General features: G+C 44.3%; 1 protein-coding gene across 3 annotated transcripts in view; it reads left to right on the top strand.

Moving 5' to 3' along the window:
- The window catches only part of DOCK1 (dedicator of cytokinesis 1), a 493,587-nt gene that overhangs the window by 162,944 nt on the left and 305,761 nt on the right, over window positions 1-24,882 (top strand). For all 3 annotated transcript variants that reach the window (XM_028119986.2, XM_028119987.2, XM_028119985.2), the window contains exons 24-26: window positions 2,662-2,732; window positions 6,295-6,401; window positions 23,915-24,042. In XM_028119986.2, the coding sequence (XP_027975787.1) occupies window positions 2,662-2,732; window positions 6,295-6,401; window positions 23,915-24,042 (306 nt within the window). The remainder of the gene's footprint in view (window positions 1-2,661; window positions 2,733-6,294; window positions 6,402-23,914; window positions 24,043-24,882) is intronic.

The raw sequence follows: 24,882 nt of genomic DNA, 5'->3' as shown, positions 1-24,882 counted from the left end.
TGAAGATGGAATCACATGGTATGTAGCCTTTTGAGTTTGTCTTGTTTTACTTCTCAGAGCGCATTTGAGATTTTGAGATTCATCCATGTGGTGTGTAACAGGAGCCTGATTTTTTTTTTTTTATTACCGAGTAGTGTTGCATTGTAGGGATTCACCTCTTGAGGGACTTTTGAGTAGTTTCTAGTTTTTGATGATTACAAAGAAAACTACTGTAAACGTGCACATGCAGGGTTTCGTGGGAGTATTAGGTTTGCGGTTCATCGGGTCAAGACTTAGGAGTACAGTCGCTGGGCTGTATGGGGAGTGCATTTCTGACTTCATGAGAAACTGTCTTGTGCTTTTCTGCAGTTGCTGACCTTGTTTTGCGTTCAGCCCAGCAGCCTATGCAACAGCACTTGAGATTGTCAGGTCTTTTTTTTTTTTTTTTTTTTTGCAATTCTAATAGGTGTTAGTGATATTTCACTATGGTTTTAATTTTCATTTCCCTGGTGACTAATGATGCTTAGCATCTTTTCAAGGGCTTATTTGCCATCCATATATCTTCTTTGGCAAAGTGTCTTTTCAAATATTTGGCCTATTTGGGGGGGAAGACTGTTTTCTCATTATTGAGTTTTAAGTGTTCTTTGGATATGCTGTATACAAATCTTGATCAGATATGTGTTTGCAATTACTTTCTCCTGGTATGTGACTCATCTTTTATTATCTTAGCAGTGTGTTTTAAAGAGCAGAAGTTTTTATTTTGATGAACTACAGTTTATTTTTTTCTTTTACAAATTGTGCTTTTGGTGTCCTAAGAAATCGCTGCTTAGCCCATCACATGTGTCTTCTAGAAGTTGTGTAGTTTTAAGTTTTATGTTTCAGATGTATGATCCACTTAAAATTAATTTTTGTATAGGGCGTGAGGTTTGGAACCAGTCTCACTTGTTGGGGGGGGTCCTGTGTTCCTTTGTTGCAAACAGTTGACCATATATATTCAGGGTATTATGTTAAAGTGGGCTTTTGCTGTCAAAAAACAAAATTCAACTGAGTAAATTTGAAGATATAATTGGCCTTATTCAATGATTTACAGATTGGACAGCATCCCATCTAGCAAGTGGAAAGGAGCTCTGAAGAGCTGGATAAAATGAGACTTTCATAGGCACAAGGGGACAGCTACAAGGAAAGAGCAGGCCACCTCTTCCTCCTCCGAGGGATGGAAGGGGCTGTCAGGTGGATTACCTCAGTAGTGCTGACCAGAAAGTTCCAGATTGACTAGTTTTTTTTTTTTTTTTTTTTAAGATACTATTTATTTGCGAGAGAGAGAGAGAGCACACAAGCAGGGGGAGGGGCAATGGGAGAGGGAGAAGCAGGCTCCCTGCTGAGCAAGGAGCCCGACACGGTTGGGGCTCCATCCCAGGACCCTGGGATCATGTGACCTGAGCTGAAGGCAGATGCTTATCCGACTGGGCCACCCAGGCGCCCCTCCAGATTGAGTAGTTTAATCTGACATTCCCGGGAGAGGCTAAAACTGCAGTTCGTTTAGGTAGGAAGCCTTGGTTTGCTGACATGGAGTTTAGCACAAGTGACTGCATTTTGATTGATTGATTTTTTTTTTTTTTTTTTTTAACACTACGTTTTTGCTTTCAGAAAATAATACTAACAGTTGTTTATGCAGTAAGGGTAGTATTTTCCAGTGTTCAAAGTGTTACCCTGTTTTCTTTTCAGCTTGATTTTGAACTTTAATACAACCTCTGGATGTCCTTGGCATGAGCATTATTTCCCCCATTTCATTCTGGGAGGTGGAGCCCAGCGTGGTACAAGGAGTTACATAGAGTCACAGATAGAGGAGGGACCCACCATGGTCAGAACACTTGAAAATCCACGAACTTTTCCCATCAGGGTGTAGCTGGGGCTCAGGCTGCCCACTGAACTGAGTTTTGATTCTGTCTCTGTTCAGTTCTCATGCTGTGATCAGTGGCAGGGGAATTATCTTCTCCATTGGCAGGTTCCTTGCTGTCCAACAGCCAGCTCCCTGTAAGACATCTGTTGGAATGAGAGAGAAAATATACAGGGGTCCTAGCGCAGCACATAGCATGTAGTAGGATCCATCATGATTACCATCACTCGTATTTTTTGAGACTGTGTATTTTCTGGGTGATCCAAAATATGAACATAAGAGATAAAGTTACTAGAGAAAAAACACGGATTCCTAATTAAGGGATACACGGATATACAGAAAACAGTTTTGGAGTGGAACAAGGACAATCATTTTAGATGTTGAATGTGAAGGAACTGCAGTGATCTGAATGGTAGGGAATTAGGGGTTTGAATGGTAGGGAATCTGTGAAGACACAGATCTTCATCCGCCATAGCTTCATTAGGGTTAAGGAGAAAATCACACAAAAGCTTAGCGCGGTATAGACATTCGGTCAACAGGCAATAACTGTTGGCCTCTGTTAAATTATTAGGTGTCAAGATAACCATGTAACAAATCACCATTGTTTGTGGATCAGAGGTTTTTTTCTTTGCTCTGTTTTTGTTGTGTTTGGTAATCTTATCGTCTCATCTAGAAAGTGATCTTTCCCTTCTTGCTATGTCTGTGGTTCTTCCTTGTAATTACAGATTTGTATTAGCATTTGCCAGACTGCACGAGGCTCAGCATTCTTTGCTCTTGGTTTGCAGGGGGCTGCGTTGAAGTACTTGCCAACTATTGTCAACGATGTGAAGTTGGTGTTCGATCCCAAAGAGCTCAGGTAAGGAAGCACCTGAGGGGCAGCACGTCCTTCACTCTGCCTCCTTTCCCGGCAGGGAGCTTATGAGAGGCTCGAGGCTCAGTCTCATGCTGGCAGACACCAGTGCCCTGGATCATTCTAGAACAAACACATGCTGGTTGTGGTGTCTATGACACTTCCCTAATTGTGACTTTATATGGAAAAGACATCATCTGTCAACACAGTATTTTCTTTAGAGGATTGCTTGTAGGCCAATGGGTAGATCATACAAATTTGGCATTTTGTATCCTTTCGAGGTTGAATTTCACAATGTGGTGGTTGGGTTTTTGTTTTGTTTTCAGCACCTGAAATATCTGACACTGGAGATTTACTATTCACTCCCCTCCCCTGCCTCTCAGCATGCACAAGCGCTCTTCATGCGCTCCTAAGTGACGGACTGCAAGCCTCAGGCAGAATGGTCAGGAGTTGTCACTTAAGATAATATTAACAAAACCACAGCAAACCTCAAGGAAGCTGGTTGTTGGGCTTTCAGGCCAAGGAGGGAGGCTGGGGACCTAATCCTTTCTTTTTGCACCTGTTTTTCGCATCCTGGCTGCTGAGCCCAGTCCTGCTTGTGTAATCTGTAGATGCCCGGTGTTCTGCAAGACTGTTGGGTGCCTTTGGGATGTGCAGCCTTTTTAACCCCAGACATCTAAAGCACAGCCCTATTCTGCTTTTGATTTTGGTTTTGATTTAACATTTGACGCCATAAACTACCTGCAGGGCATGGCACCATTTTTTTTTTAGCAGCCAGAAAGCCCATCTAAATATTAGTAAAGGTCCATGTGTCCCCTGAGGGGTGAAACTGAATAAAAAATGCTCATCCCTCCCATTCTGTATGTCCACTGTAGGTTGCTCATGCCTGGGAGGGGAGGGGTGAGGAGCTTTCGGGGGTGGGGTGCTCTCCTTCACGAATCACCAGGTTTCTGATGTGCCTGAGGATTTAGTGTCCTGCATGGACACACTATTTTCTGCTCGAGGGCACTGACAATGTGGGGCATGTCTTAGCACGCCCTAAACGAGAACAGGAGATGTAAATGGGCCCATCGGCAGCAAGTCTGCCCTGGGCCTGCCGCTGCAACGTGACTGTCAGCAGAACCTATCAGCAGCTCCTGAGGACTTGTTAGAAAATGCTGACTCTCAGGCCCTGTCCCAGCTCTTCTGAGTTAGGAATGGGGAGTGGGGTCCAGCTGGTCAGTTTTAATGACCCTTCCAGACGCTTCTAGTGAAGATTCTTGTTTGAGAGCTTCCGGTCTGGAGAACAGAGCAAGTGGGGGAAGCAGTGGTTGGGTGGGCTGTACTCTGGGATGGGATCAGACTCTCACCAGTTAGTGGAGCGCTCCATGTTCACAGTGGGTGCTGGCGCCAGTGCTTGGAGAGCCAAGGAAGACCCCCTTCTCCAGGGCCAGTGCAGACTGCTCTTGGTCCCTTGTCTCTTTATGCATGCCTGCGTGCTGCTTCACCACCTTATATGTTTTTTTTAAAGATTAATTTATTTATTAGCGAGAACACGTGCGTGTGCTAGTGCAGGGAGGGACACAGGGAGAGAATCTCAAGCAGACTCCCCACTGAACGTGAAGCCTGATACGGGGCTCGATCTCACAACCCAGGAGGTCATGACCTGAGCCGAAACCAAGAGTCAGTTGCTTAACCAACTGAGCCACCCAGGTGCCTCACCTTCTCTACTGATTTTTTTTTTAAATGATCTTGTAAATCATATATGTATTTTTCCTTTTTAGAAAATAGATTGATGTTCTGATGAAACAGAAGAGATCAGAGAGGAGAATAAATCAAAGTTAATTCCACTGCCTAAAAACAACTAGAAGGACCTGGATTTGCACACATGCACATATATACACATTCATGTGTACACACGTATTCCCCTGAAAAATTCAACACAGTCATATTCTTTATTCTACAATCAGCTTCTGCATGTAAGACCTCTTGTTTTCCCACACCTGGGAGTAGTCTTCTACATCATAATTTCTAATAACTTCCATGGTGTTCGATCCTATGCTGGCCCATCATTTATTTCAGTAGCAACAGTCGGCACTGACATTGATTATGTGCTCTCTCCATACAGAAGAGGCTCCACACAAAGCACTTTCCATGTATTGTTCAGTTAATCTTTGCAACAGTGGTATGGCATTGGTTCTGTTACTAGCCCACTTTTATGCTAAGTAACTCATCCCTGAGAACTGAGCTGCTCAGTGGTAGTGCTTCAAGGCCAACCCAGCTTTTTGATTACAGTGAACAGGCCTCTTTGCTCTAGGGGTGCTAGGTTCGGTTTCGGTTTTAATTATTATGCAATACGCTAGGATAAATTCTTTTGTAGCTTAATTGTAGTATCTTGCTCTTATTTACATCATTAGGATAAACAGTAACGTGGGATTACCAGGTCTTATGTTTTCTCTTTCCTTTTTTCTTTTTTTGCATTTTCTTAAAAGATTTTTAATAAATATTATTCAGTTGCCCTCTAAAGGTCAGAGCAACCTTCTGCCAAAGTATGTTGGTGTCTGTCTTCCCAAACTTTGCTGGTACTTGGAATTACTATTTTATAGAAACTTGCCGATAATTATTGGTGAAAGGCTTTTCTTTGTTGCTAACAGGAACCCTTCTTCTAAGACTCTATATTTTTATTGACTGTTTGTAAAAGTAAAGTTAAAAAAAAAAATCTCCAGTGAGAATAATCCGCATATATAAAGTTCACCAGTTTTAGAGTGTTTAATTAAATGGCTTTCAGTATTTTTTACAGAGTCGTGTGCCTATCGTCATGATCCAGTTATGGGGCGGTTTCATCACCCGTCAGATCCCCGGTGGTCAATAATAGTCATTTTCTGTCCCCTCCCCAGCCTTTTTGTATTTGTGGCTCTGCCTTTTCCAGGCTTGTTATATGAATGAAATTATATAATATGTGGCCTTTTGTGTCTGGCTCCATTCCTCAGCATAATGTTTTCAAGGTTCATCCGTGTTGCAGCGTGTGTCAGAACTTCATTCCTTGATACGGATAAATTTTATACTACATCTTGTTTATCCACTGCTCAGGTGATGGACATCTGGGTTTTTCCCCCACTGAGTATGAAGCGTAATGTTGCTGTGATTCATGTACCAAGTTGTGTGTTGGATATGTATTTTCATTTCTTTTGGGTATATATACCTGGGAGTAGAAATGCTGGATCATATGGTAACTGGGTTTAACATTTTCAGGAAATATCCAGCAGTTTCCCAAAGTGGCTGCACCGATTTACATTCCCACCAGCATGATATGAGGGTTTCAGTTTCCTCATATCCTAGCCAACATTTGTTGTTGTCTCTCTTTTGGATTACAGCCCTGTGAGTGGGTACGAAGTGAAAAATAACATTTTAAAGCATCATTTTATTGGATGAGATTTTGGCCCATATTGGATAATGGGCAATCTCCAACATTCTGGTAGTGCTTAATCACCATTTAATAACCTTGCAGCTTGGTACCGTCTTGAACACAGTGGATCATTTTGCTGTATATCTATCCCTAAACTCTTTTCACTTGTGTTTTTCATTATAGCAAAATGTTTACTGATTTCATCCTAAATGTTCCCATGGGTTTGCTGACCATTCAGAAGCTGTATTGCTTGATTGAAATCATTCACAGTGACCTCTTCACACACCACGGTGAGTCGAACCCTGAGAACCATGAAATTGTCACATCATTCATTGTCTAAAGGCCTTGTCTCTTCTGAATTCTCTCCTCCATGCCAACAGGAGTGGAGGTTGCAACCAATTAAAACAGCTCCATTACAAGACAGGAAGATTTAGCCCCTACAAGAAGAATGGTAATTGACACACAGTGGAGTAATAGATCATTGAAAGATGAAGGGGAAAACCTCGTAGTCTGTAATTTAGGTGTATACCAAAGCCCTAAGATAATCAGCGTACATTGTAGCCTTTAAGATGTGTGATTGTCTATCCTGGGGAGGCAATCACCTGCTTCCATTCAGATGATTGCAAAGAAAAATGTCAAGTTTTCTTTAAATTTAGAAATAATGGTTGTCTTTCCTCAATTTTGCATTCTTTGACAGGGTTTCCTCAAACCCTGCTCAAAGTAATAAGAATTTTAATGATTCCTCAACTCATTTATCCTGAGGAACACCTTCTATTTCCCCACGTTATCTCCCTACCCTTTTAATTAATCATTTTCTTTCTATTTGGACAGATTGAATTAATATTTTACACTTGTCAAGCAGTTTTATTGAAAGCTTAAAACCTTTGCCTAATTCCACAACCGAAATCATTTAGTGGAGGCAGATGTGGGGACCGTTGAGTGACATTCTGACTGAGAGGCACAGATTTCTCCTCTTCTGTTTGTGTTCAGATATTTGGCTCTTGCATTTGTTTTCTTTTGTCCTCGTGTGTGGTGTTTCAGGGATGGAGCAGCCTGCCTGGGGATTTCCTGTTGAGCTCCTGGCTGCGCCGAGAGCTCAGGGTATGTCTAGATTAGTCTTTTGTATCTTCTGGGCTCCTGGACCCTGTGCTTTCCTGCTGGTTTTAAACTGATTTCTTGCTTGAACTTTTATCACTGCACTGGAGTTTACACTTACAACTAAGGCTTCTGTTAAGCGAAAATGTTAAGACTTCATTTGAGTGCGAGTGTTTCTTTTTTGAGAGAAACCAGCAAACCAAGAAGTGAGTGGGTTTCTGCATCCCCTCCAAACCTCTGTGCCTGGGCCACAAGCCCATTGCTCACTTGCATAAATGAAAGTCAGCTCCCCTATTGCCATAGGTTGGGATTCAGAGGCACATAAATCTCTTTAAGCTACCAATCCTGGCAGTCCATGTTTTAGGGTCTCGTTGGAGGGCTGGGTCTTGAATTATTCATCCTCCAGGTGTCTTCTAAAGTTTGGTGCAACAATGGGGTTCAAGAGGGCATGATGATGGGGGTGATGGGTGGGGACTTCTGCTTCATTGTTTCTTTCCATATTGATGACATTTTTACCAGAACAAGTAAAATCCCCTGAAAGTTTCCTATTTGGATTATATTAGGGAAGTTATTGATGTCCCTTCTCCTAACCATCCAACCCCAAGACACACATCACCACCACCACCACCACCACCACAAACCACTTCACTGAATGAACAATTATCAGTTAATAACAATTGTCAGTGGATTGATTATTCTTTTACTGACTGTTGATATAGGGAAGTCCTTCTTCCTTGTATTGCATAATTTCTGTTGCAAAACTTTGTGCCACATATCACTTAGCTGTCTTTGAATAAGGACCTAAAACATAAATGGTTCAATTAAGAATATTTTAAAATAGAACTTCTTTTAAGAATACATTTCAAGGGAATGTTTTCTTCTAGTGAAACTTAACTTCATTTCCTTAGCTAGTAGAAAGCTGGAAGGGACCCTTTCTATTTATTTTTGGTAATTTTGTCAGCCGTGGTATTTGGTGACTGTCCAGTTGTGTGAAATATGTGCGTCGAGACTGAGCGTGTGCTCTAAGAGCCACAGTTCACCCGAAGCCTCATGTCTTAGAAGCAGCCCCCCAGCTGCCCAGTCAGTACCCTTGTCTTAAGCCACCACAGGCAGCCCAGACTCACTTCCAGATGCTCACGGGTGATCCGGAAGTGTTTTAGAATACATTGTCCGATGTCCAATGTGAGAAAGCCCCACGCCCGCCCCCCTGCCTGCCTGCAGACTTTAAGTGTTAAGAATCTTTCTGGAAAGGGATCTCGAAGACAACCCTGATTTTTCTCATCTGCAGGCTCCCTGCTTCTTCAAGGCAGCCTACAGCCGTCTTCCCTCCTTGTCAGGAAAGATGAATCAGTGGAAGTCTTCCGGTTGGTCTGTTCTCACAAAGATGTCATTACTTTTGCAAAATATTCTCTGCCACGTTTGGTATAAATCACTGAAGCCACAGTATTTTCTGATGAGATGTGATGGCCCTGCTTTTCCTGCTTTGTTCCAGTTCTTGTTAATTTGTAACAATGGTCATGGTCTGTGTGCTCTTCCTGATCCCAGTGGAGCCAGTCAGCCTACCGCCCCACGTGTCCAGAGTTCTAGAACTGGATATAACCAGAGTTAGCTGCCTTAAGCCACCGAAGCTGCTAGCCCGTAGTAAATGTTCTGTCGAGGATGTGGTCCCAGTGCATGACCTTGTGGCTCCTCTGGGTTCCCCAGTGGGAGCTCCAGGCCCTGTCTTTGCTCACCGGCATGTGCGTTGCCTCACTCGTAGAAGGGACTCACTCAGTTGCTTTGCTCTAAAACGTTGCTTTCCTCCTCCCTCCAATATCGAATACATTCCACAGAATGTATTGGAGGTGTGTCCCTTCGGTGGGAGTGCCAGGCTGATGTGTGTGCAGCAAGGCTGGCTGGGAACACTGACACTGGGGTTGCTGTTCTGCAGAGAGGCCTTCCTTTGCCAGGCATGGGTCCCAGTAGGCTGGGGCAGGCCCTGTTTCAGCCTTGTTTTCCCAACTGCTGCTTCTCTGTCCTCTGAAGGACACGGAAACGGAGGTTGGATGATCCAGCTGAGTTTGCTAAGCTATGGCAGGAGATGTGTGTTTTGGCAGAGAGGGTCATTTGACCCAAATGGGTGTGGACACCTCAGCTGCTCTCGTTGTCACTGTCCACGCACAGGTGTCCCAGCCGCCGTGCTCCTTCTGGATCAGGGCCTTGCGACTCCTGCTTCTTCTGCAGCCGCCACCCTGGTCGAAGGAAGTGGGAGCTCTGCACAGAGCTGTCCCGCCCACGGCTTGTTTCCAGTTGCATCAGGGCTCCCGAGAGAACCTGGAACACAAGTCTGCCTTACAGTTGTTGCAGGAGTGGCTGTGGCCTTGTCCCGACTTCTGTACGGGGGAGGCACAGCTCGTAATAGATCTCTCCCAGGTGTAAGAAGGCTTTTCAGGAGCTGAGGTGGGCCCGGTGGCCACGGCGGATGTCTGCCACATAGTGTGCCGATAAAGCCAGTGCACCAGGGCCCTGGAGACTTGACTGCTCACAGCGCGTGGTTGCCTGTCAGCGCCCTCAGCCTTGACTCTGAGCCCGTGGCCCTCTCCTTTAACTTTGATTTGTAAAAAATAAAGAAAGAAATGAATGAATGACTTGTTTGCATCATTTCTCCTACAAATGATTTTACTTCCTCATTAATCAAGAACTATGTATTTCTGAAGGCCTCTCTGTGATGAGGGCGGGGGGTACACAGTAAGACTGAGTGCGTGGGCTTTATGATCACACTGCCTGGGTTCAAATCCTGCCTCTAGTACCTGCCCACTCACTGACCTTCGACAAGTTACCCTCCTGGCTTCAGCTTCCTCACCTGCCCTGTTCTTGTTGCCCATATCCTACATTTTGAAGATGAATATATGTATAGTGCTGTGATTTAGGGCACAGTCGGTCAACGTTAGCTCTGTCTCTCATTTTTGTGGAGGATTCAGTGGAAAATGGCAGATCTTGCCCTCATCAGGGAGGGTAATTATCATGTCAAATATGAGCTAAAAGTCAGTAGACCTGGATCAAATAAAGAAAAGGGTTATAGGGAGCTTTCTCTGAGAGGTGCTCTGATCACTCTGCACAGAACACCCCCAGCCACTCCACCCCAAGCCTGCCCCTCCCCACCGACTGGAATCATGGCATAGTTCTTCAGTTCTTCTTTTTGGCTTGCTTTTTATCTGTGGTCTCTCCCTCGCATGAGAGATCCCTGAGCATGGCCTTCTTGTTCACGTTGTAGCTGCTTGATCGCTAGCTCCTAGGACGGTGCCTGGCGTCAGGCATGTCCGCAGTGCATATTTTTGCATGAACAAAAATGGACATGGATGTCCACATCCAGTACTTCTCTCAGGGAGCAGCACAGAGAAGGAAGGGTGATCTGTTGCATACATATGTAGTTCATTTGACTTCGGGGAGGAGACGTTGTGTGTTTGCACAGGGAAGCTGGCTATCTCTCGTACTCTTGGCTCTGAATGGATTGATCATGGAGGAGGAAGGAGTTGTCTTTGAGGAGGAATAACATAAGGATAGATGGAAAAAGAAGACTCGTGAGGGACTTAAGCTGTGGAGGGTCATCCGTGAAAAGTTCTGTAAAATCAAGATCATCTTTTTGCTCCCAATTTAGTTCTTCCTCAGTTTTGTGGAAATGTGAGGTGGGGGAGGGGGACAGTTCAGCTCTGCCTCTGGATTCAAGATAGATTTTGTTAAAATTACTGAAAGTTTTCATCATAGAGAAGAATGGAAAGAAGACTGTGCCGTGCCTGCGGACTCCTCACTGGGCTTCCGGAGGTATCAAGTCCTGCTCGGTCTTGTTTTTATCTCTGTGCTCCTCCCCCAGGTATTTTGAAGCAAATCCTAGCCACCACAGCATGTCAATAGCATGGCTTTTCACAAGTACGGTGGTATTTAAAGAGCGAATGACTTTGTTTCGGGAAAGGGAGGATGTGCAGAGGGGCTGGTCCCCAGGCTGGTGTCTGCACTCCACCTTGGATGTTCCTGCGCCTGAGCGGAGGCGAAGGGCGTCCGACTCCTTAGCATGCTGTGCACGAGAGCCAATGAATGGGCGGTAATGGCTTCCAAGCGCTGTCTCTCGATGTGACTTGAGTACTTGAAAGCTGGTTAAATAGATTATGTGCTTCACAAAAAGATGACTTGCATATAATCTGTGGTGTGGAGTGAGCAGATTTTCAAAGCAAGATACAAAGAGACAGAAAGGTCAGAGCTTCATAATTTGTGCATTTGTAGCTTTGTTCCCCTGTGATTATAGTGTTGCCCACATATCTGACAAAAGCTGTGAAAATTAAAGCTTAAATCCTATTATAGAAATGAAAAGTTTCAGTGTAATTAAAATAAACGCTGGGACACCAAGGTTTAGGATTTATGCCCACAAAAATGTCTTACGTTAATGTTACAACAATTGGGGAAAAAAGGAATCAACCTGAGATAGCATTAACTTTCAGATTAGTCAAGAGTATTGGACATACTTGCAAGATGCCTCTGAGTTAAGGCGAGAGAGCTTCTGGAACACACGCTCTCACCCACATGGGCTCCTTTCTACCGTGGCTATGAACTGGAGACCTTTGGGAGGACTCATGCCAGTTAACACTGTATCATCTTTGTCTTTCAGGACTGACCTTTCCATATTCCCGTATTGAAAGTGAGACCAAACCAACCGACAGACTTTCTTTAGAGCTTATTATGTACTTACCATTGTGTCTTAAATTTTTTGGGTTTTGCAAGGTAGGATAAGATTTGAAGAGTAAAGATGTGAAGACTTAGTGGCAAGGTAATCCCTTTACAGTCTTGACAGGAGTTTAATACTCTTGGTGGATTACGTTGTTTTAAGCTTGCTATTCATTGGCACCCCTTTGTTTGTTTTCCATTTTTGGGTTTGTTTTTTTCCCCTGATGGTTGGAATCTAGCAGTGAGTAGGAATGGGAAGTGTGCCATCCCCTCATTTTCTGGCCATTCCCATGGCTCTTTCTTTCAATGTAGCAAACAGGCTCCTTTTAGACTGTGTTCGTCAGCCTCATAAAACTTCATTTGTGTTCCATTTTTGAACAATACGGAGCTTCTTCAAAATGTAGGCCTAGAGAGCTTAAATTATTTTCCTCATGCTTATTTTCAAGGTGAATGCTTCTTCCAGTTACCAAGCAGAGTGAAACTCTCCTTTTTAATGGTAGAAACATTAGTTACAGCAGCCCTTTGAAATCTGAGGGCAAAGGCTCAGAGACCGATGGGACTAGCTATTAGGAAATACTGATGTCAGATTTCCAGACTGTTTTTGTTGTGATTAATCCTAGATATAAAATTTATATTTCTTAAAATCACTCTATCAGTCAACTTCTGCTTTAAATTGTAGAAAGAATAGCTACATGTTTAATACAGATTTATAATAAAATATGCCTTCTTAATGCTTTGATCCATAAACAAATCAAAATAAAATCTCTTGAACTTCTCCACTGTGAAGAATGGAGAGCTATTTCTCTTGAATGAAGGGATCTCAAACCCAGAGCTACTCTGCAGTAGTTTTATTAACTTGAGGGATATATTGTACAGAAAGAAAAATTGGGGTTGGGGCCTTCATGCGACACAGTCACGTAACGTACCACATGTATAGCATTCCAGGATACTTTAATTGGTTAGTCGTGCTGATAACTTCTAAGGAATGTTACTAGCTTTGAACCCCAAAGACTAGTTCTTGAAATAATGGTGGAATGTGAAATCATTTTCTCCTCTTCTATTTTTGAGACAATTTTAATCTTTATCTGTAAAGTACTATACCTTTTTCATACCTCATTCTGTGTATCACTCTATATCATTCATTATATGAGTGTTTGAAAAGACTATCTGTTAAAACTGTGCAGGCTTTTAGAAAGGGCTTATTGAATCTAGGAGGGTGAACTCAATTTCAGTTTCTTAATTATATCCATTTCCATTCCATTATAATTTGTTCAGCACCTACCATGTGCTCAGGACTGTTGGTTAGCAAGTTTGATTCCTCTGGGAGGCTTCAGAGCCATCGGCTTAAAAATGTATAATTGGAACAAGTAATTCTCTTAATTTACAGGTAAGGGCCCAGGAGTTAAGCAACAAGTCCTGCTAATTTGTAAGCAAAATCCCAAGCAGGGAGCTGTCCACCACTGTGGTGCTGATTAAGGAGTGGCCTTGTTAGAAATCCATCGCCAACTCTGTTCTTAAACTATATGAATAATACATTCTGAATACAGAATTCACTTCAAATGCCATATGGAACAATATAAAATACAAATATATGGATAAACAAACAAAGAAATGTAAAACTATGCAAAAATAAATAAACAAAAATGCAGTGTTGTGCTCATGGAGTTGTCCTACTTTTTTCTTTTTTGTGTGTATGTTGGGACTCTTATCTGTGATCAAACTGGTAGTTCCTCAGTGTGTAGTTGGTCCGACCTTTATCATAGTCTGTTGATCCCTTGTTCTGTACCCACCTCTGGGTGGGCTCCTATCCCTGTTGCTTGATGTTGGGAGCAAGAACAGCAACCTTAGAAGAGGCTGCCTCTGTTGTCCTGTATCTGTTCATGCTCACACAGGACATCAGGACGGCAAGTCTCTGAGTCTCCCCAGTTCATGATTCCTTCCGAACCATATGAGATTAGTTCTGAACTCACATGATAGGTTACCTATAGTAACTTGCCTGGGACAGTTGGGGGGAGCCCCAGGTCAGTCTGTCATCTTCCTGGTTCTCCTTGAAGACCCCATTCATTTTCTGTTGCATAAACCCTTCCCTGAGTGCACAAACCATCCCTCAAGATGGAGTGGACTGGACTATAGGGTTTTGACACTGTTTTTAACATACACATTTCATTGTCAAGGGCAAACAGGAGTTTGTGGGCTTTTTTGTTGTTGCTGTTTGTGGGTTTTTAATCTTAGCTGGTCAACTCAGTCTTGGAAGCCAATTTATTTACAAAGAATTTACCACCATGAGAAAACATTTATGAAAATTTTAATGAGTACAAAGTTCAGAAGCTCCACTTAGGTGCAACAAATGTGGCTATGATGCTAAGCAACTCTAGTCTTTTCCATAAAGTGAATAAGGTATAAGTTTGACAGAGCATAGTGATCCTTGAAGCAGCAATCCCCAGATTTCAGTATGGTCCTGTACATTTTTAAGTAAGGAAGGCTAAAATGAGCTAGAGAGTTTTTAGGAATATATAGGGTGACAGATGGCAGAAAGTGATCTGAACAAGCGTGCGTAGTAACAAAATACTGTGTGTGTGCTGGAGTACATTGACCAAGACCTATATGTTCTTGGCTGTCTTCACTCTCCTGGTTAAAATAATGCACACCACATCCCAGCTCTGTATATTGTCTCTTTATTTTCTCATCCTTTACATGGTAAGATTCTGCCCAAGGACTGGCAGACCTGTAGAATTCCTTCTGAACTTACCAAGCCACCTCCTTAAGGCACTTCCATCTACCTACAGACTGGATTCCTGGCCTGACTGGCACTGCTCACGTAATATTCCCCAGGATTTTACTTGACTCTAATTTTCTCATCTAGTTTTTCATCTGCTTGTTAATGGGACTCATTTGTGATTTTTGTCCGTTGGTTGTTCGTTCATTTCTTTCTTCTGAAAAATTATTTATTACTACAATGTGAATGAATGTTTAACTCCTATTATTAAACTTCTCAGAACTGAGGGATACAAAATAATCTGCTGTCCCATTCATTCTTCCAAAAAGATGACACATATTGTACTAGGTCCAGTGGCTTCATCCAGAAGATACCTTTGATCAGCTTCTTTTCCCATTGCTATACAATCTATATGCTACCACATTCTCCATCCAATTTCCAAGATTCTTTTAACTTTTTTTTTTTAGAGTTTTTTTATTTGAGTGAGAGACAGAGAAAGAGAGAGAGAGATAACATGAGCAGAGGGGCAGAGGGAGTGGTAGAGCGAGAATCTCAAGCAGACTCCATGAGCGTGGAGCCTGACATGGGGCTCGATCTCATGATCCTGAGATCATGACCTGAGCAGAAACCAAGAGTCAGACGCTCAACCGACTGTGCCACCCAGGCACCCCATGGATTCTTTTAATTTTAATGTCATCCTGTTAGTTAAAATTCCATGACATTGGGTACCTCAAAGCTGACATGCAGATTATCTTATTCCTGATAATTTCAGCACTCAGCCAAGTGGCACTGAGGAGCTTCTGACCAAAATATTTATGAAGGTGTTACCATATGATAGGAATAGAAATATGGTGCAGGGTAGTTGTATTTCTTGATTTCACAGACAAAGAGGCAAAATGGAAAAGGAAATGAAAAAGGAAATCAAAAAAGAAAAAATGACATACGTAGGGTTGCTCAATTTGATTCTCTTGGTACTACCAATGATTATGACTTGTTATATTAAAATGATAACTTGGAAAAATGTAATCTGCATTTGACATGTAAAGATTCCTGAACTACATGTGGGTACATGCATGTATCATTTAGTCTAAGGAGCTGTGGCTTTGGGATCAGGCACCTAATTCTGGCTCGGCTGCTTAGTGGCACAATCCCTGCACATCCCTTCTCTCTGGCACCTGGTACCCGCATCTGTCAATCTGGACATAAGTAGATGGCTCCTGTGATCCCTTCCATTGCTGACTCCCATTTCCTGCATTTCTGTTGTTTGAAAACTTGAGGGAGAAAATCATTTGAACAAATTGAATCATGTGGGTACAGAGTCCTTAGATAGTTGAAAAGTAAGATGAGTGTCTATAACAAATGAGTAACAAGCATCCCCCACTTATATAGTTCTTACTGTTTAATTCTCATTAAAAGTGTTAATCTGGATCTCAGTTCCGTGTAACAGGCTCAAGGTTATTAAATGCACTTTATGGATCATTTGTTTAATGTGACCAAACTAAAAATTAAGCAGCACATTACTCAGTGTTCATAAAAGGAATGTTTTAAATGGTACAAATTCATTCTCGTATTTGCATCTTGCTTTAATGTAGAGCCATGATGGGGTTATAGACGGATATTCTACTTGGACATTTATAAGCTGATGATGCCTGTTGAATACCTTTTATAAAGATTAGTATTTTTTACTTTGTGCCCATTACCAGAGCATTAATCCTCATGGCTGCAGCCCGCACAGCTGAGGATGAACAGATGTTGAATTATTGCTGTCTGTAAGCACAGTGGATCACCCTGGGAGAGGGCGTTGTGGAAGGGTGGCTGGGACTTCTGAGCCCCACAGCTGATTGGTGTGGAGTCCGCTGGGACTTCTGACCCCCACAGCTGATTGGTGTGGAGTCCGCTGGGACTTCTGACCCCCACAGCTGGTTGGTGTGGAGTCCGCTGGGACTTCTGACCCCCACAGCTGGTTGGTGTGGAGTCCGCTGGGACTTCTGACCCCCACAGCTGGTTGGTGTGGAGTCCGCTGGGACTTCTGACCCCCACAGCTGGTTGGTGTGGAGTCCGCTGGGACTTCTGACCCCCACAGCTGATTGGTGTGGAGTCCGCTGGGACTTCTGACCCCCACGGCTGGTTGGTGTGGAGTCCGCTGGGACTTCTGACCCCCACGGCTGGTTGGTGTGGAGTCCGCTGGGACTTCTGACCCCCACGGCTGGTTGGTGTGGAGTCCGCTGGGACTTCTGACCCCCACAGCTGATTGGTGTGGAGTCCGCTGGGACTTCTGACCCCCACAGCTGGTTGGTGTGGAGTCCGCTGGGACTTCTGACCCCCACAGCTGGTTGGTGTGGAGTCCGCTGGGACTTCTGACCCCCACGGCTGGTTGGTGTGGAGTCCGCGTCCACTGGGCTGCCTGCATTTCCCTCGTCCGGCAGGGAAACGCAGAATTGTGCTAGCTAGTTCTGGCTTCCCTGTGAGTTCTATCTCTGCCTCCACTCCAGTCCGGCGCTCCCAAGCCCTGTGGTCACACCCATGTGAAAATAGATCTGATAGGAGAGGTCTGCGGTGGCCTTTGTTTTCCTTCCAGTGTTGAACACCAGTTCATTAAAATGAGAAATCACACAGGAGGTCTTTAACATCTGCTTCTGAGCATACTATGAGACCAGGCTGTCCGACAAAAATCAATGTGAGGCACAAATGCAATTTATAATTTTCTAGAGGCTACATTAAAAAAAAAGTACAATGCAATTGCTGAAATTAATTTTAATGATTTATCTAAAATACCATCTCAACATGACTTCAGTCTAAATATTACTAATGACCTGGTTTCTATTCATTTTTTTCCATACCGAGTCTCTGAAATCTAGTGTGTTTTTGACACCAATAGCACATCTCAATTTGGATGCTACATTTTCATCACAGATACTTAATCTGTGTTTTGAACATTTCATAAAATTTTCGACTGAAAAGTAAATTCCCATACTCAAGTTGTTCTAATCTTCCATACTAATGTTTCCAATAAGCAAGTATCATTTTTTACATTTATGTTTTAATTACTTAAAAATTAACTAAATTTGAATTCTATTCCTCTGTGGCACCAGCTGTATTTCAAGTGCGCACTGGCTACCCTATTAGATAGTGCAGCTCTGAGGCATTTGTCTTTGTGTACTTTTTGTTGAAAAGGCTGACTTTGTATAATGATGTTTTTTTCTGTTACTGTTATTGGCAGCTCCCATTTATTGAACGCTCCTATTTGCCAAATGCACACATTATATGATGTGATTCTCACAGTGAACCTCAGAGATAAACACAGTCCCATTTTGCATATAAAAAAATTAAGGCTTAGAGAGTAGAGGTAACTTGCCCAAGATCCAAAGCAAAGAGTAAGCAGGGTGGATTTTATAATTTCCTAATGTGTGTGGGTAAGCTGAACCTTAATCAGAGTAAAGGCTTTCCCAAAATTGAAGAGTGACCCAGGTTCCTAGGCTTCTAGTCAAATATTTATTGTAGCTGTTTTCCAAATGGTTATGTGTGGGTAGTTTGTTAAAATATGTTTTCCTGTTAAAATGTAAAGGTTTGTTTGTTTATTTTGGGGGGGGGGATTGTCAGTGTCCCAGGGCATCTGCCTTGAACCTAATTGGACTGTTGGTATCAATCATGGTAGAGAAACGGCACTCTGTTCATGGGGCAGGGTATTCAGGACACCGAGTTGGGACATTCAGAATATGAAAGGAGATTCTTCTTTCTCAGCTGTCAGAGGCTGCATCTGATGCTTTAGAATTCTTCGTTGTAAGCATGAATGTGTGTTTGCTCAGTGTGCATGTAGTGTGTGAGTATGTGTGGTGTGTAGTGTGTATGTGTGCTGTGTGTGTAGTGGTGTGAGTGTGGTGTGTATATGTCTTTGTGGTATGAGTGTGGTGTGTGTAATGAGTGTGTGTGGTGTGTATGTGTGTTTGTGGTATGAGTGTGTGGTGTGTGTATGCTGTGTGTATGGTGTGTGTGTGAGTGGGTGTGGTGAGTGTGTGTGTTGTACTTTCCTCTGTGCTCTACAGTTTTTGTTTTGACCTGTTGGTAAAATTTGAGAGACTTGCATGTCACTTGGAACTTGTGCCCACCACTTCTTGAAGAAGCTGGAAATCACTGAAATGTGGAGTAAGAGATGCCCTTTGAGAGATGAGGTTGGGGACCCTGTGTCCTTTGGGCCCTGGCGGGGGCAGCTGAGGAACTGGGACAGCACTGGCAGGCACACTGGCTTCTCGCCGCACACCTGTCACTCGATCCGGTGCATCTGGAATGGCCGGTGACCCACACCAGCTCTCGCACCTGTGTCCGCACATGCACACGTGTACCTGCACACTCCCGTCTCGGCTGGCCCGGAGGCCGTCCCGTCACCAGAAATGGGAGAGATCTTGTTATGATGCCTCTTCTTCCTGATGTCTTCCAAGGACAGGACAGGGCGGCTCTGACCACAGGTCCCTTCTTCTCACCAAACAGGAGGCGAGCGAGGTGGTTTACAGACCAAGAACAAGGGACACGTGTGACAGCTGTCCTGCTAACAGGAGCACACACACACACACACACACACACACACACACGCACACACACAATCAGGTCTTAGTGTACGTGTGGGCGCTACTCCCCTTGGGTGAGAACAAGCCCTCTTCTCTCATGGAGATTAGATCCCCGCAAGGATGGTAGAACCAGTGGTCATTTGCGGTGGTCCACACACCGGGTGTCTGGGGCCCTACTGCACCCCGGTCTGTCCTTGGACCATCCTGGGGCCTGCAGATCACGGGTCACCAACAAGATGTGCTGATCGGCCAGCCTCCGGCTTTGGTCCTCCCAGCCTCTCCAGGTCTCTGGGGCATTGCCTTTCTTCCTGAGGGCCTGGGACGTGTTTCTGAGGAGTGCTGCCACCCTGTGACCCTCAGTCCTTGGAGACCTGCAAGAGATGTGTGGTGAGGTCAGCAGGGTCTTTGGGGAAAGCAGTGCGCCTTGGCTGCCTGTCTCCAGAGCTCCGTTCTGGGGCTGGGAGGTCACCACCTTGACACTGGGGTGTCAGGCTGCTTTCATAAAGTCCTTCTGGCGGCATGGGCTCCTCTCCTCCTTCCAGTGAAGGGTGCTGCTCCCTTTCCCCACTTTCCTGTGACCAGCCTCGGGTGGGGAGAATGACGAAGGACAGATGAGCTATATTCTCCTGTGGCTACTAGAAACATCCAGCTTGTGGTTATGGGTCCCATCAGGAGGATGATTTTTATGTTCTCTGGGGGCTAAGAGAATGAAATGTCTTTCTCTGTGACAAAACGGCAGTGAAGTTTCCAAAAAGTGTTGTCATTTCTCATCAAGAGAAGCTGGATAACAAACAGGTGCAGCTAACACGCAGACCCCTGGCTTGGGGAGAAGGTGGGCGTTCCCCCCGGGTAGCGAAGGTGGCTGACAGCGTGTCCTGCCGAAGATGAACAGGGCAGCCGTCACTTCCTCACCCTGGAGTAATTCTGACAGATGACACTAACACACTCAATTACCTCTGAGAATGGGGCAGTCAGCAACTGCTTGTCTACCATGACAGATAAATGGGGTGGTAAGAGATGGATTTTGGCCAGGGCACCTGGGTCCCGGTGCCTGGAGGGACGTTTCTGCCATCTCTGAGTCCAGAACTGTGTTCCTCTGATTTTCTGGGACTGTTCACGGACACACTCCTCTTCCCACGCTGGACTGGTCTTCTACCTGTGTTGGGTTCCTCCTATGCTTGTTTTGTCTGGCTGACAGTCATTTGTTTTCCTTTATCATGTTGTGGGGTCCAGGGCTTTGTGGCTCCAACTTCTCCCTCTGAGATGTCTTGGAAATCTGACTTCCCTCCAGGATGGTGGCCGTGGTCGGGATGAACCAGTGGACGGGGCAGCCAACGGCTTGGCCCCCTGGTGAGGGTGGTCAAGCTGGGTGGTGTGTTTTAGACAGAAGGGAATGAAGACCATCATACTGGAGATGTCCCACCAGGGGCCGTGGGGATGGACACAAGTAGATTTGGACCCGGACAGGTTTGCCAGGAAGACCTTCCCAGCCTATTGGGTTCGAGGAGGTTGGTATGTAGTCTTTACACTGGATGTGGCCTTGTGGTTCAGGTCAGCATGCCAAGACCTACTGGGGGCAGATGTCATTTGTGAGTGTTGAGATTCTGTAGGAAAGACACTAGGCTTGGGGTGCTTCTGGGATTCATGTGTCCAGTGGGTCAGCGTTTGGAACTGATGCATTTCCAGGCTGCCTTCGCTGACATGGGTAATTTTCTTGGGGCATTTCCCTTGGACTGGCTTGGTCTCGGGCTGCTCTCTGACACCTGTGCATGCTCCTACACAGATCGCAGGCCTTGGCGCTTTGGAGCATTTCCCTTGTGAGTTTACGGGGCTGTGGGCTGAGAAGGTAAGGGAATCACGTGAGGGCCCCTGACATCCGTGAACACAGACATGGAGGGTCCTTCATGGTCCCCGCAGGATAGCGCCTCTCCACGTGCTGTGTGTCTCACTCCCTGGCCTCTGGTGATTCCCGACATTACAGCCAGGAGGGTGAGCTTGGCCTCTGTCTTGAAGATGCATAGCATGTCAGCACCTCACGCATTAAGTACTGACTACTCTCATTGTCAACAAGTGAAATCATATAATCACTGGACCAAACTGTTTCTGGAAAAACAGAGTTGCTGTTAGTCCTTTTCAGGGGATCAATCAAAATGGGATTTGAAAAAGCCTTAGCATGGGCTTCCTACATGTGGTTCCCTGGAAGTAGGTGGAACAGAAGGGTTTGTGCTGTTTCTTCGTCCTCATGGCTCCTGCCTGCACCCTTGGGCATCCATTACCGTGTGGTCCTTGGGGAAGTCTTCTAAGTGGGTCTCAGCATACTTGTAAGAACCATTTCAGTGTTGCATGCTCCATTTTCTCTTATTAAAAAAATTCAGGAAACAGCGCAGAACATGTTTTTATGTGTCATTAATGTAAGCCCTAAAATGTACAGTCCTAAAAACAAGCTAAGTCTGTCTCATGTTCCAGAACTCTGCTGTCTTCTCTCTCATGCTCCACACTTTAAAGGGAACAGCGGTGGCTGGGCTGGTGTCACAAGCAGAGACTTAAATGGGATTTCCCAACTGGAAGAGACAATCAATAATTATATTTTGTCTTTAATCTCCTTTGTGTTTGTTGCCTTATTGTTTAATATTCGGAACATCCTTTTCTCTGATCCTGTCTAAAAAACAAATGAAAATCTGGACGTTCTTTGGTTCTTACGTCCCCCCGCTTCTCCCCCACCCCTCCTTCTGTGCATGTGCCTCTTTTTTTTTTAATTTTTATTTTATTATGTTATGTTAGCTACCATATAGTACATCATTAGTTTTTGATGTGGTGATCCATGATTAATTGTTTGCGTATAACACCCAGTGCTCCATGCAGTACGTGCCCTCCTTAATACCCATCACCGGGCTAACCACCTCCCCTCCCCTCTAGAACCCTCAGTTTGTTTCTCAGAGTCCATCGTCTCTCGTGGTTCATCTCTCGCTCTGATTTCCCCCCTTCATTTTCCCCTTCCTTCTCCTAATGTCCTCCAGGCTGTTCCTTATGTTCCACAAATAAATGAAACCATATGATAATTGCCTTTTCTGCTTGACTTATTTCACTTAGCATAATCTCCTCCAGTCCCATCCATGTTGATGTAAAAGTTGGGTATTCATCCTTTCTGATGGCTGAGTAATATTCCATTGTATCTATGGACCACATCTTTTATCCATTCATCTGTTGAAGGGCATCTCGGCTCTTTCCACAGTTTGGCTATTGTGGACATTGCTGCTATGAACATTGGGGAGCATAGGGCCCTTCTTTTCACTACATCTGTGTCTTTGGGGTAAATACCCAGGAGTGCAATTGCTGGGTCATAGGGTAGCTCTATTTTTAATTTTTTGAGGTACCTCCACACTGTTTTCCAAAGTGGCTGCACCAACTTGCATTCCCACCAACAGTGTAAGAGGGTTCCCCTTTCTCCATAACCTCTCCAACATTAGTTGTTTCTTGTCTTGTCAGTTTTTGCCATTCTAACTGGTGTAAGGTGGTATCTCAATGTGGTTTTGATTTCAATTTCCCTGATGGCTAATGATGATGAACATTTTTTCATGTGTCTATTAGCCATGTTTATGTCTTCTTCGGAGAAGTGTTTGCATGTGCCTCCTAAATGTGCCCTATGCGCCTGCCTGCCTGACTTTGTGTACAGGTTTCCCATTCTTTGGTTTCCTGCCCCATGTGAGAAATTACTATTCCTCTTGCCAGCAGGTGAAGGTACTGCTTCCCTGGGGGAGGCCTCCCTGACTCTCATCTCCAGGCTCAGTGCTCGTTCCCCATGGCTCCCCCCTTCACATGCCCGTGCATTAGCGCGGGGGTCTGAGCCAGAGAGAGGCTGTCGCTCCTCACCTGTATCTGTGTTAGGTCATAAGAGCAAGTACCTTGTCCTAAGCATCTAATGAGGCCCAGGCCTTAGCACTTAACCATGTAGGAGTACATTGTACCCCAAACCTGTGAGTAGCTAGTGCCATGTGTCCGTGTTAGAGATGAGGAATCTGAGACTCAAGAGAGCTAACCTGAGCTGCTCAAGATGTCCCTGCTTGGAAGGGAGGAGACCTTCCACTCCGATAACCTCTTTCCAGAATCGGAGTCCTCAGCTCTCTGCAAACTGTCTCTGCAGGTGTGAGCCTACCAGAAAGTTGTCCCAGAGTGAGCAAAGATCAAGCAGGGAATTTAGTTGGTTATGACTCGGCTGAGCTCAGAAACCTTTATTTAATTTACGAGGCATATGGGAGCAGAATGAAACCACGCTTTGGTCCTCCTCGGAAAAAATAATAGTAGTAGCTGCAATTCAAATAATTTTTGTTGTAACTAGTATTTCTTTAAAAGTTGTTAAGTCAGTGAATTTATAGTTCCGCACAGAAAACTAGTCAAAACCCCATCTGGTGCGTTTGTGTTTTCTATCTGTCTGCACACTAGGGGATGTATATGTCAATGTGTTTATATATGTTTGTGGATTGTTATTGTATATTTACAAGGAGACACACACATAGATGTGTGCACGCCTGCTTGTGTGTAAAGTATTTACAGAGGAGGATAAGTGATTTCCTCATATCCAGCCATCTGACCCCCTCAGATGCCAGTTTCACATTTGGAAGAAAGTAAATATAACATGCTTGAAAACAATGTAATGTGCTAGGAAAATAAGCTTCTAGCAAATAGAGTTGTATCTTGGTGGGTCTCCTGCTGACTGGCAGCTCCATGTCCCCTGCAGACTGCAGAGAGATCCTGCTTCCCATGATGACGGATCAGCTCAAGTACCATCTGGAGAGACAGGAAGACCTGGAGGCCTGTTGCCACCTGCTCAGCAACATCCTCGAGGTTCTGTACAGGAAGGATGTGGTGAGTAATGGCTGTGCTTACTCAGGCTGTCTTTGTCCACCTGGCAGCAGGGGTCCCCTTATAATCCCCATGAGCCCCTGCCTCACTGCACAAAGGCACGTTGGATTCGTTTAAAAAGAAATGACCTTAATTTTCAGGGTTAGCCTCTGTCTCTCTGTTGAGTGGTACCCTTCAATGGTTCTTATTTTTGTATAAAGTGAGATACTGATATTAAAATGTGTATTCTTCCAAGTTAAAAATCTTTAAGTTTTTCCCCTGACTTAATCAGGTGAATGCCTCCCCAAGACAGATTTTGATCCTTAAGGTCAGAAAATGGCTTTGATATTAAAAAGTAGACATAAACAAATGAAGGCTAATTATCTATATTCTTTTTGTCAATTCTTATTTTAAAGTAATGCACGCACAGAGTTTTTTTTTTTTTTTTTTTAGAGAGGGTGAGAGATGCTGGGGATAGGAGAGGAACTCCAGAGCTTTTTTAAATATTTTTTTTTTTAATTTATTTATTTGACAGAGAGAGAGACAGATACAGCGAGAGAGGGAACACAAGCCGGGGGAGTGGGAGAGGGAGAAGCAGGCTTCCCACTGAGCAGGGAACCCGATGCGGGGCTCGATCCCAGGACCCCGGGATCATGACCTGAGCCGGAGGCAGACGCTTAACTGACTGAGCCACCCAGGCGCCCCGGGTTTTGTTTTGTTTTGTTTTGTTTTTGTTTTTAAGTTGTTGGTGCTTCTGAGAGTTTTGAGAACAATGGCTCTCTGCCTCCTTTCCCACCTTCCTCTCCCCACAAGTAATTTCTTTCTGTGCTTTTTTAGCTTTTTCTTTCTTTTTAAATGGTATTT

The sequence above is a fragment of the Eumetopias jubatus genome, unplaced genomic scaffold (genome assembly GCF_037043125.1).
Source record: "Eumetopias jubatus isolate StellerSeaLion01/CBP00866 unplaced genomic scaffold, mEumJub1_p1.0 scaffold_17, whole genome shotgun sequence".
NCBI lineage: Eukaryota > Metazoa > Chordata > Mammalia > Carnivora > Otariidae > Eumetopias > Eumetopias jubatus.
This window is presented reverse-complemented; position numbering and strand designations above follow the sequence as displayed.